Source organism: Sphaerodactylus townsendi, linkage group LG14, assembly GCF_021028975.2.
Source record: "Sphaerodactylus townsendi isolate TG3544 linkage group LG14, MPM_Stown_v2.3, whole genome shotgun sequence".
Classification (NCBI taxonomy): Eukaryota; Metazoa; Chordata; class Lepidosauria; order Squamata; family Sphaerodactylidae; genus Sphaerodactylus; species Sphaerodactylus townsendi.
In genome coordinates this window covers 8,448,434-8,464,972 of record NC_059438.1, presented here as the reverse complement: position 1 = coordinate 8,464,972, position 16,539 = coordinate 8,448,434, and the positions used below count along the sequence as shown (strand labels likewise).

General features: G+C 44.6%; 1 protein-coding gene across 2 annotated transcripts; it reads right to left on the bottom strand.

The window, feature by feature from the left end:
- Positions 1 to 1,453: 1,453 nt before the first annotated feature.
- On the bottom strand, positions 1,454 to 16,533 carry CIAPIN1 (cytokine induced apoptosis inhibitor 1). 2 transcript variants are annotated; one of them, XM_048515240.1, is made up of 9 exons: positions 16,384 to 16,533; positions 12,845 to 13,022; positions 11,111 to 11,263; positions 9,949 to 10,025; positions 8,989 to 9,157; positions 7,728 to 7,801; positions 7,026 to 7,141; positions 4,373 to 4,445; positions 1,454 to 2,628 (listed from the first exon to the last, which is right to left on the bottom strand). In XM_048515240.1, the coding sequence occupies exons 2-9, from the start codon at positions 12,999 to 13,001 to the stop codon at positions 2,518 to 2,520; spliced, it is 930 nt and encodes a 309-aa protein (XP_048371197.1). In that variant the 5' UTR covers positions 13,002 to 13,022; positions 16,384 to 16,533; the 3' UTR covers positions 1,454 to 2,517. The 2 variants fall into 2 exon arrangements, with proteins under 2 accessions (XP_048371197.1, XP_048371198.1); XM_048515241.1 differs by having other exon boundaries at positions 16,392 to 16,521.
- Positions 16,534 to 16,539: the final 6 nt, after the last annotated feature.

Genomic DNA, 16,539 nt, shown 5'->3' with positions numbered 1-16,539 from the left:
AAACACCACAAAGTGTATTCGTGAAAGCAAAAGCCTCAGATGGATTTGGTCAGATTTGTGGGTGGGAAGGTGGCCAAAAGGATGAAAATAGGACAAATGTTTGACTCCCAGTTCCCCAGGACTGAAAGCAACCTTTCCCAAAGTGCATGATTCAATCGCATTTTTAGCTGATTAACATTTAGAAAAAATGTTCCAATTGACATTCCAAAAACCAGGGTGTTTTAAAGCCTTGAGACAGAAGCGTTTTCAATTACCCAGATTTTTGAGGGCAGGTGCTGTTTACAGCCAAGGCATGCTGTCATGAACTGCCTCTTTGAATGCAGATGGATCAGTATTTACCTCATTAAGGAAGTTTTCATGTACTGGTTCCAATGGGGCAAAAACCATTGCTCCATGTGACTATTTCAGTTTGGGAGATGAGGGCTGGGGAAACAGCTTAAACCTTGTTTCTGTACTTCCAATGCAAATAGGAGTCCCTTCCCCGGAGGATCTAAGGCTCTATGGGGAATGGCCAGCGTGTCTTTTTTGGCAGACATGTACCCAGAAACAATGTACTATAGTACTGGGCATCCTGTTCTGCATCACTTAGGTTACTTGGGGATTTAGGTGCCAAGTTCCTTTTCATTATGCTCTAACCCTTTGCCATTTTGTTATTATGACTATCACATGTCAATAGGCTGACATGGTGTCCCAGTAGCTGGCCATTTTCACAGATGTTACCTCAACTCCAGTGTAGGTATTTGGAAATTCATTTGTTGCTTTGAAAAACATATGCTTACTCGGTAACATGACCCCATCCGGTTTCTTTTCACGCTTTTCACTGAGAGCCAGAATGGTGTAGTGGTTAAGAGCAGGTGGATTCTAATCTGGAGAACTGGGTTTGATTCCCCATTCCTCCATTCCCCACTCCACTTGAGTGGCAGAGGTTTATCTGGTGAACCAGGTGTGTTTCTGCACTCCTACATTCCTGCTGGGTGATCTTGGGCTAGTCACAGTTTTTTGGAACTCTCTCAGCCCCAACTCCCTCCCCAGGTATCTGTTGTGGGGAGGAGAAGAGAAAGGAGCTTGTAAGCCACTTTGAGTCTCGTTACAGGAGAGAAAGGTGGGGTATAAATCCAAACTCTTCTTCTTTACTAGCTACCTCATTATCACAATGCAAAATGAAATTCCAGTACAGTTAACAGAGGTTTGCTTTGAGCTCTGGAGAATGTAGAGCTCTACCAACACCCTTGAATGTTCCTGGAGGAATAACCCTAATCCACCTGGGAAGAGGCTGAGGCTGCTTTAAAACAGACGAAAGGTAGCTTGAATGAAGAAGATGAGAGATTCCCCTCACCACCTCTCTTTTAGGGGCCCCTCTGATTCTCTGTGGGGCTTAATTATTTCCTAAGTGATTTCTTAAACAGTAACTTTGATAGCGGGAGTGAACAGAAGCTTCAATAATACATTTCCCTTGGCAGCAACAGTTGTATATTTTATTCATTGCAACTGAGTCACACTAAGCAAAGATTCAAAACAATTGCTTTTTTGCAACAAAACAGGACAACTTAACCCCACCCGCTCCAAGGAATCGGCTCCCACCACTGAACACACACACACACACCCCCACACCACCAGCAGGAAATCCCCAGCAGCAGCAGCAGCTATTGGCTATACCACAACCAATGTCAAACAACCATCTTGGTTAACTACCCTGGTTAAGATAACTGGGGTAATGGTTTTTACAGCATAAATCCTATGAAGAATTATTCTCACCTAAGCCGGTCGATTTCAACGCACCTGGTTCAGAATAAATTTGGAGAAAACAGAAAGGCTGCACCAATAACAGAGAGAAAAACTGGCAAAAGAGCCAATTATGCAAAGAAAGAGCAATACTTGAATGGTGAAATACTTTTTTTTCCCCTTTGGACCACCTTTTGCAGTAGTTGTTTCACAAGTTAAATCGCAACATCGACTGAAGGGGGATGGAATATTCCAGAAGAGACAGACGGGAGTCAGAGAGCTCTGTTCACAACTTTAATTCCGGATCCCCCTATTGCGTCAGGAGGGAATACGGAGTGAAAATATGCTCACTCGTTGTGAGGTCTTATATGCACAACTGTTCCCTACCCTTCTTCTAATTATGCTTTGCAGTTCTAGGTTTGGGACATACACAAAAAATGGGATGGTGGCTCAGCAAGATGGGGCAAAAGCTGGTGCTGCCATAGAGGTTTCGGGTAAATACGGGGACAACTATCACTACAGACAGACAGCCCTGCTACCTAGTGGGCACATCATGATGGCCAGTGCCTTGGTGTTAAGAACCACTAATGCTCACAACTATACGTTGAGGACGCATCTGCTACATGGAAGCCAATCTGGAATTCAAATTGCCCCTTTTTTTAGCACACAATGGTCGGACAGCCTTCCGAATGCCCTGTGAAGTCCCTTTATGTTTGAGCTTTGCCAGCAGAACAAGGAGCCTGAAAGGCGCCTGCCACCTGTGCGCTCAAAGGAGGCTCTGGTATTGTCCCCTTTTCAGGCATCGTGTAGATTGTTCTCATTCAGGAGGATCTGCTCCCCGGGTTTAAAGGCTGGCATGCCCAGGTAAGGGCAGCTGGCGCAGCGGAATGCATCCCCCAGGTAACACTGTGGAGAGGACAGACAAATGAGATCAGTTTCACTCTCGAGGCAAAGCGGCACAGTTATGTTGGTTTTACAGCAGAGAGAGGCTTGCACTGTATATCGCTCCAAAACTTTGCTAAAACACCCTGATAAAACTTTTCACTGTCCTGCTTCTAGTGCCAATTTATTTGTTTAGACTCCAGGCATTCCAAAAGCACAGGCAACTCCAGTGAGAGGCAAAATTCTCTACTCATATCTTTGACACTTCTAAGAGAGCTAACTCTACCACAGACCTCTGCCCAAAATCCCACAGTAGCTCAGCCAACTCCAAAATGGTGCTGTCAGCGCGTACTTAATGTCTGGGGCCTCCTTGGGTTTCCGAGTCTTCCTTCATTTCTTCTGACACCCTGTGCTTCAATAGTAGATAATATTGGCATCTCTGGCCTTCTCCGCAAAGAGCGGGGTAGCCAGATGACTGCCTATCTTTCCCTGACCCGTGGGAAAGGACTTTCACTTTCTCCTCACTTTTCCTGCTTTTACTTTACGTCGCCGGGGGCAGGGGAGGGAGTGGATAGCAGAGGTAATAAAGCTGTGAGCATTTGGAGGGGGTGCTTTAGAACTGGCTTTGCAAAAGCCAGGGGCTCAGTGTTCGTTTCAATAAAGGCGTGATAAGTCCCAGAGTCTGTGATTTACTGAATCCTAGACCTGACAGGTGCCCACTAACATGTTTCCTGGTTCCCACTTGCTTCTTCTCCAATGCCAAGAGCCAATCCTGGCATCTCTCACTGAAGTAGGAGGGGCTTCCAAAGAACTCACCTTAGGGTCTGCTGGGAGCAGACTTTCGAAACAGAAGAGGATGTTTTTGATTCCTGACATTTTGCTAAGCCTCCCAATGTTTTGCAACTGGCCCGCCCTTACTATAGTAGCATTTTGTGGTGACACCCAGGACTTGTTCCCCAAATTCCTGAAGCTGCCAACAGTCTCCACAGGATTAGGAACCTTTTCATTAGTGAGATGGCCACTGCTGGTGTGATCTCTATTAAGGCAACTCTTAGGCCAAACCTAGTCTAAGTCAGCCAAGGGATATTGAGGGAGAAACATACACTATGTGGAGACGGCCAAGAGATTCTACCTAAACATCAGGAAAACCTTCCTCACAGTAAGTAAGGGCTGTTTGACAGTGGAATGCACTACACTACCTCGGTGTTTGGTGGAGTCTCCTTTGGAGGTTTTTAAAGAGAGGCTGGATGGCCATCTGTCAGGAGTGCTTTGATTGTGGGTTCCTGCATTGCAGGGGGTTGGACTTGATGGCCCTTGGGGTCTCTTCCAACTCTATGATTCTATGATTCTATGCCTTGTAAAAGGGATGCACAGTTTCATTTTCTGCACTGCTGTCACCCCACATGTGGCCATTTCCAACAAAGGATCACACTTCCACATAGCAAATTCCACATCACTTGTAAGAAACACACAGGTGTCAGATGAACACCAGGTTCAAATCTCCAGTCAGCCTTAAGACCACTGGGTGAACGTTGGCCAGTTTTGGAGAATCTCTCTCTCAGCCAAACCTACCTCGCTGGGACAGTGTGAGGATAAGATGGAAGACAGGAGAATGGTATTAAACTCCCCAGGACTCCCCAGAGAAAAAGCAAGATAAAAATATAAAGAATTCACATGAATATGTGCAACAATCTTAGGCTGTTAAATCCTAAACACTCCTAGATTTTAAATAAACCCTAAGAGCAGTTTAGTGAATATACATCCTTACGCTTCCACAGGCAGATTTTGGCTTCAAGTTCTTCTTCTCCTCCTTCTCTAGCTCTTCAGCAAGGCCACACGTACTTAAAAAGAGACAGGAACATACAGGTCTATTGGTCAGAGTACCCATTACCCAACAACTTCCAATGCAAAGAGGTGTGGGATTGCTACAGATACCTTGTATAAAGGATATCTCACAGTCCGGGAGCGGACACACATTTCATTAGTGCCCAAAACTGACCATCTAGAAACAGCAAATAGGAGTGGAGGGAGTCTGCATTTAAACCCCTACTCAGCGACACAGGTTACCAGGTGATCTTGAACATTTGCCTCTCAAGAGCCCGGTGCATGTGTTACAATGAACACATGTACAATCTGTGTGCAGTTTTTCTTTATATGTACACTGGACAATTCTTACATGAAATGCAATGCTTGTATAGCTGGATGTGTGATTTAACCTCCATATTTATTCAGGTACTGGTCTCTGATTTTAAAGTTAACACACTTTGGCTTTTTCTTGTGAACAGATATACACACGTCCACTGTAACACGTGAGAAGGTCCAGAGCTATTAGGAGGACAGAAACAAGGTTCTAGTTGCACTCTAATGTGGACAGTACATCAACTGCTCATGCTGCCCCTGACAAGACAAATAATTGAGGAAAAAAGCAGGTTTCAAATGGTTTCACAGAAATTAGCTGAGAAACTTCTATATTCTCATCTAGAAGACTCTGCATCCAAACTCATCCTCTGAAATATTTAATCTGAAGCAAAACCCGCAGCAAGACCCGCATTGGTAGAATTGCAGAACGCCTCAAATACTTCATGGCCTGCATCCTTTCCTACACTTTGTTGAAGTTCTTCGTGACCTTTTTAAAGAATGCAGAGGCATGCTGGGGAACCAATCACAGATACTTGCTTTATTGTGAGCCGCCTTGAGTTGTAGAGATAGGGCAGAGTATAAATGAAATAAATAAATAAATAAATATAACTGATTTATAAATGTGAAAGGCAGGAAGGTTAAAGAAGAAGAAAAGTTGGATTTATATCCCCCCTTTCTCTCCTGTAGGAGACTCAAAGGGGCTTACAAACTCCTTTCCCTTCCCCCCTCACAACAAACACCCTGTGAGGTAGGTGGGGCTGAGAGAGCTCAGAAGAACTGTGACTAGCCCAAGGTCACCCAGCTGGTGTGTGCTGTAGTGAACAGGCTAATCTGAATTCTCCAGATAAGCCTCCACAGCTCAGGCAGCAGAGCGGGGAATCAAACCTGGTTCCTCCAAATTAGAGTATACCTGCTCTTAACCACTACGCCACTGCTTATTTCATTAGAAATTCTATTTCCTCATAAGCTAAAATGACTAAACTGAGGTTATTATACTTTGGTCATCATGAGAAGACAAACCCCACCAGAACAGATAATAAAGCTAGAAGTCGAAGGCAGAAGGGAAAGAGGAAGACCTAAGATGAGACAGATTGACTAAAAAAATATATTCCTGGCCTTCAGTTTGCAAGACCCAAGCAAGGCTGCTATTGATTGGATGTTTTGGAGGGCCTTAATTAATAGGGACATCATAAATCGGAAGCAACTTGACAGCACACAACACACACACTTCACTAAACCTTAAGCCATTAATACCAAGGTTAAAATTAAAAATGGAGAGGATGCTGCCATAGGAGGTGGTGATGGCCACTAACCTGGATAACTTTAAAGGGGGCTTGGACAGATTTATGGAGAAGTCGATCTTTGGCTACCAATCCTATTCTCCTCTCCTTGATCTCAGGATTGCAATGCCTTAGGAAGCAGGGTGTCTACAGGAGCAGCAGCAGCAGAAAAGGCCACTATTTCACATCCTGCATGGGGAGCCTCCCAAAGGCAACTGGCTGGGCCACTGCTGAGTAGCAGAGTGCTGGACTAGATGGACTCTTGGTTTGACCCCAGCAGCTCCTTTTCTCATCTCATAAGGGATTTGGGCAGATTTATGGAGAGAAGTCGATCTATGGCTACCAATCTTGATTCTCCTTGATCTCAGATTGCAAATGCCTTAGCAGACCAGGTGCTCAGGAGCAACAGCAGCAGCAGAAGGCCACTGCTTTCACATCCTGCATGGGAGCTCCCAAAGGCAACTGGTGGGCCACTGCGAGTAGCAGAGTGCTGGACTAGATGGACTCTGGTCTGACCCAGCAGGCTCTTTCTTATCTTCTTACAAGGGATTTGGGCAGATTTATGGAGGAGAAGTCGATCTATGGCTACCAATCTTGATTCTCCTTGATCTGAGATTGCAAATGCCTTAGCAGACGAGGTGCTCAGGAGCAACAGCAGCAGCAGAAGGCCATTGCTTTCACATCCTGCATGTGAGCTCCCAAAGGCAACTGGTGGGCCACTGCAAGTAGCAGAGTGCTGGACTAGATGGACTCTGGTCCGATCCAGCAGGCTCTTTCTTATGTTCTTATGATGAACACTTACACTTGAGAGATGTGTACAATTCAACCTCGTTTCCAGCACTGTGAACTTCTGCTCCAGTTCCAATCAGTGTCATCTCACTCCAGAAGACTAACGTGCCCCAGGACCCATGACATCGGAAGGACCACACACAACACCAAAACGCAAAGTCAAGCTCAGAATTCAAACTGTAAGCCAGCATCCTCATAGATCTTGAGACTCACCAGTTCTTGCAGGCTTTCCTCTTTCCGGATTCCTTGCAGGAAGGGGCTTTCAGGGAAGCAGGATCTGGCTTCTTCAAATCCTCAGAATCCAGCAGCTCATCTGAATCTAGTAGATCCTAAGAGCCAAGAAGTTGAGGATATGAAACCAAAATACTAGTCTATATGGTGACCATTTCCATTTCACAAGGGTAAAGCAGACCTTTCCTTTTCTGCATGTGCTGCTGCAAAATTCCTTGGTTGCTTCACAAAAAGAGCGCATCTCTTATGCCTTGCTTTTTTTCCTGTCTTTCTAAAAAATGAAATGTGTAAACTGGAATTGTTCAGGAGGACATTTCGATAAAGGGAAATTGGGCTGTAGAAAAACAGTATTGTTCACAAGGGTACTATTATAAAGAGAACAGGGCTCTTTATAAAGAGAACAGGGTACTATTATAAAGAGAACAGGGCTGTATATCGCACTGTTTATTGAGCATCTTGTTCTTACTGCATTGCTTTCTAGCTTCTGTAATTCAGTTAGTGCGCTGTTTATATGTCCCATATTTTTGCACTGCTTTCCAATGCAGCAATCCCAACCTTTTCACATCTTACATCTTACAATATTTCTACTGCATGGTGTTTAATTTTTGTAATCTGCCTTGAGTCTCAGTGAGAAAGATAGACTATTAAGTAAATAAATACAGATGTAATTATTTTCACACTTACTGAATCCTCATCATTCATATCGTTGGCAGAAAGAGTCCAGAGCTTTGCAGCGGTGGGATCCACAGCTGGTTTTTCTGGGGGCAAAAGAATAAGGAGCAATTGTGTGTGGGAAGAATTATGACAGTAATTAATGACACAGTTCATGTAGTAGCAATTAGCAAAAAAACACCAGGTCAAACTGCTGTCATTCCTGGGGTATTTTGCGGTGCTGATGTCGCTCTGTATCACAGGTGTCAAACTCATGGCCCTCCAGATGTTATGGACTACAGTTCCCATCATCCCCTGCCAGCATCATGCTGAATCATGCTGGCAGGGGATGATAGGAACTGTAGTCCCTAACATCTGGAGGGCTGAGAGTTTGACACCTATGCTCTATATGTTTGCTAAAGGATAATCTTCAAATGGAACATCCAACGTAATTCTTCCATTAATTATGATGATTATTATATTGGAAATTTAGCAGAGAGAGAACACAGCCCAACAAACAGGATTCAGAATTATGGTGCTAGCTAATAAAAAAACGCATTTCACCCAGCACATATAAAATCCACCTATGTCAATCATCTCTTGTACCCAAGTTGTGTCCCTTAGCCAAAAAGAAATATATTGCAGATGCCAGTTAAAAAGCAGATGCCCTCTCATTTGCCATTTCAGGGACATGTGAAATCTGTATGTCTTCCGGTATGCTTTGAAAGGCAGGCAGCTGCCTTAACGTTTACTAAGACTGAGACACCCAAACCTCTGAGGGCCTCTGTGGTTCAGAAGATGCTCTCACGGTGTCTACTGGGTTACTGCTTGGAATAATGCAGCACAGAAAAAATGGCCACCGTCAAGCTGGTAATTCTTTTGAAGATCACACAGCTATGAGCATCACCATGTTGTACACTGGAGAGTACTAGAGGAACATACTTTCGAAGGTTACCTTTCCATAGTCATCTAGGCTCTTATTATGCCTCCTACTGAGGAACTCAGCAAGCTCAGATTCTTATCTGTTTTATTTTTACTCCACCCTTTCCCCAGGGAACTCGGGATGGCATTGCTGGTTCTGTCCCTGCCATTCTACCCACACAACGATCCTGTAATTTAGTCACACTCTCTTCCAGTGTGACTCAATCTCACCCAGTAACCTCCATTAGATGGTGAGAATTTCAACCCAAGATTTCCCAGATCTCATCTGAGACTCTAATGTCCCAGTGGATCTGCAGTGTATGAATTTGCACACACCGCAAAGAGGGGGAGACTTCGCCCACTTCTCTCTTACCAGGCAAAACGGGTTTCTTGACAAACGAAAGTTTGAGTTGACTCGAAGAACCCACTTCAAAGTTGGGCTTCTTGCCTTCTATTTCAACCGAGAAGAGTTCGTTGCTCTGTGATCCTAGCCTCTCCTGGATAGCCTTTGTTTGTTCAGACGTTAAAGGCTCTTTCTGCAACTGGAACGCAACACAAAGCAAGTGTTTGATGAAGAGCTAGAGTTCACCCTGGCAAAGACCCAAATAGCCTAGAACAGTGGTGGCGAACCTTTGGCACTCCAGATGTTATGGACTACAATTCCCATCAGCCCCTGCCAGCATGGCCAATTGGCCATGCTGGAAGGGGCTGATGGGAATTGTAGTCCATAACATCTGGAGTGCCAAAGGTTCACCACCACGGGCCTAGAAGAAGCAACACAGGTTTAGACTGTGCTTTTTGGTTAGGAGTTTACAAGTGCCTGCTTCACTCAATCAAGTAAGAGTTAAATGTTATAGTTTGTAGTAGTTGCATGCCTGGAATCAAATGAGTTCTGGAAGATTCTCTCAGCTTTAATACCAAAGAGAAGAGCAAGAGGTGACCACGCAGGCAATAGATAGAGCCGTAAGTGGTGATACCCAGACTGAGCACCTGCATAGAGTTTGCTGTTCCTAGTGTCACTTTATTTTGTTATCTAATAAAGTTCTACAAAGCAACACACTTGCATTTCTGCCCTATCATTTACTCTGCTAATTCACTGCAATATAAACACTTTTGAAATAACTGACTATTGGCTTTAACGCAGGCTGTTAGCCACCCTGCGCTATCCCTGAAAAGACACAGTATAAACTTTTAACATAAACTATGCAAATGTGCTTTTTTTGTAAAGAAGTTCATCCCCAATCCCAAGTAAAGAATTTCAACACGACTTCTGCTCAGTACAGGTGCACCCAAAAGAGTGTTGTAAGATTCACTGTGAATTCCTTCCACATACCTCCTTCACTTCTACCAGTCCAGAGAATGTCAGAGCTGTGTGGAGCTTGGTTATGGCCTTGAGCTGGCTGTTGTTGCCTGGGAAATGTAAGACCAGGAAAAGGAAAAGCCCATAATTAATAAGAGGGTATGTGCATGCACAAGTTGAAAATCCAACATGATTTCAAAAGAATCATTTGAGCCTGCCCCTTAGTTAGATACTTCTGAATCACTTCAGGCACTACTGGAAGATGGACATCTTGTTGGTCTCCAAAAGCTGCATCCTACGAGTTCTGCAGCAATTATCAGCCCAGTGTGAGTTTATTACCCGCATCTTGCTCGACAGCGCTGTGTTTCACAGGAGCGGAATTAGAAATGTTCTACAAAGTCATGTCAAAAAGTAGCAGGCTCTATGGCCTCTTCCGCACATGCAGAATAATGCACTTTCAATCCACTTTCACAACTGTTTGCAAGTGGATTCTGCTATTTTGCACAGTAAAATCCAGCTGCAAAGTTTATTGAAAGTGCATTATTCTGCATGAGCAGAAGGGGCCTATGAGAACACAAAGGGCTTATCTACATTGTCACTTAAAACAGCTTGTCCAGTATCAAAGGACTTGCGTTATCTTTGCATCTGACCACCCATTCTTAGCAGTCGTTGAACTCAAAGCCAACTCTTTGTTTACACTGATGACCTACCATGCAAGGGAGGGGAGGGAGGGGTGGCATGAAAGGGAGGGGGCCCAGCATCTGGACATGGCCCACCCACCCTAGGGGAGGGAGGGGTGGCATGCAAGGGAGGGGAGGAAGGGGCCTGAACACTCACCCCGCCATTTTGTCCCAACACCATGTTATAACCATTAGGGTCAAGTGAGTGTCACCCTGACATCTCAGTTCCATATATATTTCCCCCTCGTTCGGCTCAGGAAGCACCATCTTACTTGACTTGGGCTGCACATATTCCAGTATTTGCTATGATAATGTGATTTTTTTTTCAGTACAAGCACTAGAGTCAGTGCTAATAAAGTCAGCTTCAGTTTAGAACTAACTTGTTGCATAGTCAATAGGCACCTTCATCTTCGTGTTGCCCAATACCCAATAACAGCTCTTTCCCTTTTTCTTAGCTAGTTTTTTTTTTCTTACGTCATGGTTCAAGACCAAAAGCGGGCCCAACTCCTCCTTACCTGTTTCTGCTGTCACCACTTCCTTCAAAACCACATGACCGCCAGGCTTGGCAATCCGAGCTATTTCAGCCAACACTTCTGCACTATGCACCGTCAGGCTGCCGGGTACCAGACCTGACAGGACCGTATCAAAACTCGACTCTCTGTGGGATGCTACAAGGATAAAATGTGTACATTTTTAATTTATTTATTAGTTTCATATCCCGCCCCATCCCCGAGGGGCTCTGGGCGGGTTACAACACATATTAAAACATCCTACCACTTTAAAATATAAATCCTGACTTTTAAACTTTAAGACCAATTAACAAAATTATTCCAATAACGCTGGATGATATAATTTATCCCGCCATTTCCCCCCCTCCTTTCCCCCGCTCCCCCCCTATACGGTGTAGAAGATATCCGTTCTATATTCTTTCTGCTAGCACGTGCCTAATATAGAGACACTTGTTGAGGTGGCATGGTGCTGGTAACTGGGAAAGAAATCAAAATGGCTTTGGAAAAACATTGCTAGGATCACCCCAGGAAAGATTCACTGCAGCTCTTTTTCAAGCTACACTTTTTCAAGCTACCATCTGGCAGCCCAAGAGTTCTTCGTACAAGGCTATCCTGTGTTATGCTGGCTGTCTCCCTGCACCTGCGTACCAAAGTCAGGATTATGCTGTGCAAGCAAGCCAGGGATAGTTACGAAAGAATACATATTGATTTTCCCATTTACGTTCCTCCCCTGCCTGCTTCGTACAACACTAAGGTAATTGTTACAAGCCACTTTGGGCAAACTCAGACATGAGGCTGAATCCGGTGATCCATCCATGGAAGGCGCCTTCCATGGTTGCAGATATTCCCAGCTTTGCCACCCTCCCAGCAGTTTTTTCTGACCCTGGGGAAGCTCTGACATTGAAGTCCAGAGGAGGGCAACCAAAATGGCAAAAGGTCTGGAATCCATGTCCTACGAGGAGAGACTTAGTGAGCCGGGGAGGTTTAGTTTGGTGAAGAGAAGGTTAAGAAGTGACCTGAAAGCCATGTTTAGATATTTGAAGGGATGTCATGTTGGTAAGGGAGCAAGCTTGTTTTCTGCTGCTCCAGAGACTAGGACCAGGAGTTATGGATTCAAGGTAAAGGAAAAGAAAGTCCACCTAAACATGAGGAAAAACTTCCTGACAGTAAGGGCTGTCCGACAGTGGAATGCACTACCTCTGAGTGTGATGGAGTCTCCTTCTTTGGAGGTTTTTAAAGAGCGGCTGAATGGCCATCTGTCAGGAGTGCTTTGATGGTGTGTTCCTGCATTGCACGGGGTTGGACTTGATGGCCCTTGCCGTCTCTTCCAGCTCTATGATTCTATAATTCCTGGATTTGCAGGAAATTGCCCTTCTTGCCTGATCCATTAGCAGAGTTACACTAATGTGATGAAAAACGGAGTCCCCTCTTGACCTTCCTCACAACAGCCTCCATGGCTCACATGACTGTTCACGTGGGTCCTGCAGTCCCAGGAAAAGTTTCCCAGGGTCAGAATGAACTATTGGGAAGTGGCAGAGAAGAGCCACGTTTCATGTATAAGGAGATTGGTCAGCCCAGTCCACAGATTTCCACAGCTGGTCCTGCTTGCCAGCTTCCCTGTGCTGTCTGTGAGCATGTACACAGTGACATGAAGAACATCATCAACTAATCCCCAGAAAGAACATTCCGCAGGGTCTATCATATCTGTTAAGCACGAAACGAATATTTCTCGGTTCTTACACTGGAGTAGCTGGTTGAGATTTTCTACCGATACACGGCCCTCGGCTCCGACAGCAGCCTTAATGTTCTGCACGAAATTCTGGAGGGCCTCAGGGGAGGAGTGGCTATCCCAAACCACAGCCACTTGCTGGCCAGGAGAGATCTTGTGCTCTGCCATCCCCAAGATGTATTACTGAACCTGAAAGAAACAGAAAATTGATGACAGAAAGTCAAGAGCCTTGTGAGATTCTTTTCTGGAATTACTGTTAATATTGTTAGGGCTGCAATACTGCCAAAGGGCTACCACAGTTCTTTTGCCCAGACATACTGAAAGCTCTAATTTGGAGAACCAGGTTTGATTCTCCACTCCTCCACATGAGTGGCAGAGACTTATCTGGTGAACCAGATGTGTTTCTGAACTCCTACATTCCTGCTGGGTGATCTTGGGCTACTCAGTTTTTCAGAACTCTCTCAGCCTCACCTGCCTCACAAGGTGTCTGTTGTGGGGAGAGGAAGGGAAAGGAGCTTTTAAGCCACCTTGAGTCTCCTTACAGGAGAGAAAAGTAGGGTATAAATCCAAACTCTTATTCTTCTTTATAGAAAGTTACTTTAAACATAAAAGCCCTTATACAAGTGTTTGTTTTTAAGTTTAGGGAGAATGAATGAAAAGCATTCCTTCTCCCAACCAGGACTTTTCAGAACTCCCAATTAAAAAAAATGTATTTTCATTTACAGCACAAAGTCTGGAGAGAACCAAGAAGTGGAGCATGTATCTTCTCTTATCTTAGCTGAACACATTGACACAACTGATCTCTGCAGAAAACGTGCTGTCATTCTCAAAGATAAAGAGCATTTTAGAATTGAATCCCACCAATGAAGAGCTCTTAGGCACCCAGTCAAACCTGAGCCATCTCCAGTGTAGTGTAACCAGGCAGCTGCACAGAAATTCAGGAAATTAAGTCCATGTATTAATTTTACAGTAAGATCAACTGCCCAGTGCGAGAGAACTGGAAGGAGGCAGGTAGGGTTCTGTGCCTGCTCCTGGTTCAGAAGGATGGATCCTTCCCCGAGTTGAAAGGGTTTTTATTTTAAAATAATAATAATTTAGAGATATTGAAAGCTGTTCTGCGGGGTCTGGTCAAACAATGGGTTGCAAAATGCCACACAGACAAACATGGCAGAGGGGCTTCCATTTCTATTGCAACTCTCTGGTATGGAGGAAGGCCACAGGCTTGTAGCCAAGGTCTCCATTTTCAACCACCTAAACAAGGTTGGCCTGAAGCCTTTGGCTCTTTGATATAATACCATCTGGACCAACAGCCTGTTTCACATAGTAGCCAGCCAGATGTCGTGGAGGGCCCAACATACAGGTCTGAATGTGAATGTTCATTTTAGTCACCATGGCTAGCCAGAGCCAGCGTGGTATAGCGGTTAAGAGCAATGGACTCTAATTGGAGAACCAGATTTGATTCCTCACTCCTCCACATGAGCAGCGGACTCTTATCTTGTGAATTGGATTTGTTTCGTTGCTCCTCCACATGAAGGCTGTTGGGTGACCTTGGGCTAGTCACAGTTCTCTCAGAACTCTCTCAGCCCTACCTGCCTCACAAGGTGCCTGTTGTGGGAAGACGAAGGGAAAGAGTTTGTAAGCCACTTTGAGTTTTCTTACAGGAGAGTAAGACAGGGTATAAATCCAGACTCTTCTTTTTCTTCTAGCTATTGATGAACCTCTCCTTAGTGAATCTGTCTAATCCCTATGCTTGCAACCATCATTACATCCACTAATGGTAAATTCCACACTTTAATTATTCATTGATTGAAGGAGCACTTCCTTGTATCTGTCGTAAATCTATTTCCTACCAACTTCATTGGGTGCCTTCCTCTCCCATTAGGGTAGAGGAAGAAAAGGTTTTCTCCACCAGTCTTCTTTACCCCATGGAAGATTCGGAGCAGGCTTCAAACTAAACATTCCTGCTGGCTTTATGACCTTGAAAACCATGCCACTGAACCAGAAGAGCAAGACTCTTTCACACAAACAGGGCGGATTACGAAGTCTCTGAAAATACCATTCTGCGTTGGCTTTAAACGTGAACATGACAGACAGACAATAAACAAATATAGTTGTAGCTATTCAGAATCTGACCCTTGATTGAATGTTAAACGGCAAAGAGTTCCATGAGCTCCTTTGTGATACTTTTCTATCTGTACTGGACAACAGGGAGCAAATAGCACAATCTTCATTTTGAATCTCACACTGCAGTTTCACACAGGTTTTATTTCAGTGAGCTTAAATGGGAGTAACTCTCTACAAGACTTGATTTTTAGTGTTTTAAAACCATCCACACTATTCTGCACTGTACTTTACAAGGTATGAGAATATGGTCACATCCACAGGTAGGCAAAAATCACCCTCTATAAAGCAGCAACGACACTGACACATCTAGGATACAATCAGCTTCCCAAAGGCAGTTCAGGGTAGCAACAGAGTTTTGGCATGTTTATAACTGAAGGACAAACCGGTCAAGATCAGCTCAAATGCAACTTTTCATAGCTAACTATTAATTACAGCAGCCAGAGAAACTGCTGCTTGGATGCTTATTTTGCTTTGCAGGCCCATCTAAAGTGGGTGGAGGAATCCTCCTGCAGGAATGGTGTGCCTTACCAAACTTCGGTTTTATTTTGCTAAGACAACCCCTCTGAAATCGTGTCTGTAGTTCCACCTTATTCCAATTTTTTTTCTAAGGAAAACAGATCACTGGTACTTTCACACACGCTAAACAAGGAGCTCTGCAACTGAATTTTACCCTCTGAAACAGAAGAAGTATTTATTGTCATTGTGCACGAACAACGAACAACGAAACAGGGAATACTGCTGGCAAAATGATCACTACAGTGAATTTAAAATGCGTGACTCAGCATGAGTCAGCACATGAAAGCTCCCCAAGTCTGACGACAGCAATGAGGGATGGAATTCAAGGCTGCGACTTGGTCTGTGTGTGGAAACAAACATCTATTCAGAAAATCGATGGGAAGGGAAGACCTGATATCTCTTATCTTTGCTCCCCAGATAGCATCTCCTTCACAGTCATCAGACCTCTCCACTCCAGTTGGCTTTTTAAAAAACATTCCACCTACTTTGCCAAACAGCAAAACAAGTAAACCTGCTAACTGTGACTTGAGAAATTCCTGGTGATTTGGGTGTGTGTGTATATATATATAGCATGCATGCTTTGGGAGGACGAAATTTGTGGAGGTGAGTGATGTCACTCTAGGACACCTATTTCTCCCAGACCTTATGATCTACCACAGAGTTCGCCCTCTTAAGCTAGCATTTCCTTCACTGACCGCTATAGCATGGAAATCAGTTGGAACTTCAGGAGAACTCCAGGGCCCATCTGGAAGCTGGCAACCCAATGAGTGATGGGTGCCGTCGTGTTTGTTGAGGGGGAGGGGGAAGCACTGTCTTAGCTATAAAGAGCCCCTCACTTCTTTCGGAGCAGCGAACACATCGCAACAAGCCGACCTAGTAGGCCAAGGGGGAAAAAGGGCCACTCTCGTACCTGCTCACCCTTCTGTCTTTCAGCTTCACCGCGCAACTCCGCCGGCTTCCTTCACGCTTCCTTTAGGTCTTTTCCGTCTCCTGGTTCCCGTCAAGTGGTCGAGGCTCGACCTCTTCCGCCTCACTTTGCCCTATGTCAAAATGGAGGCAATCTCCG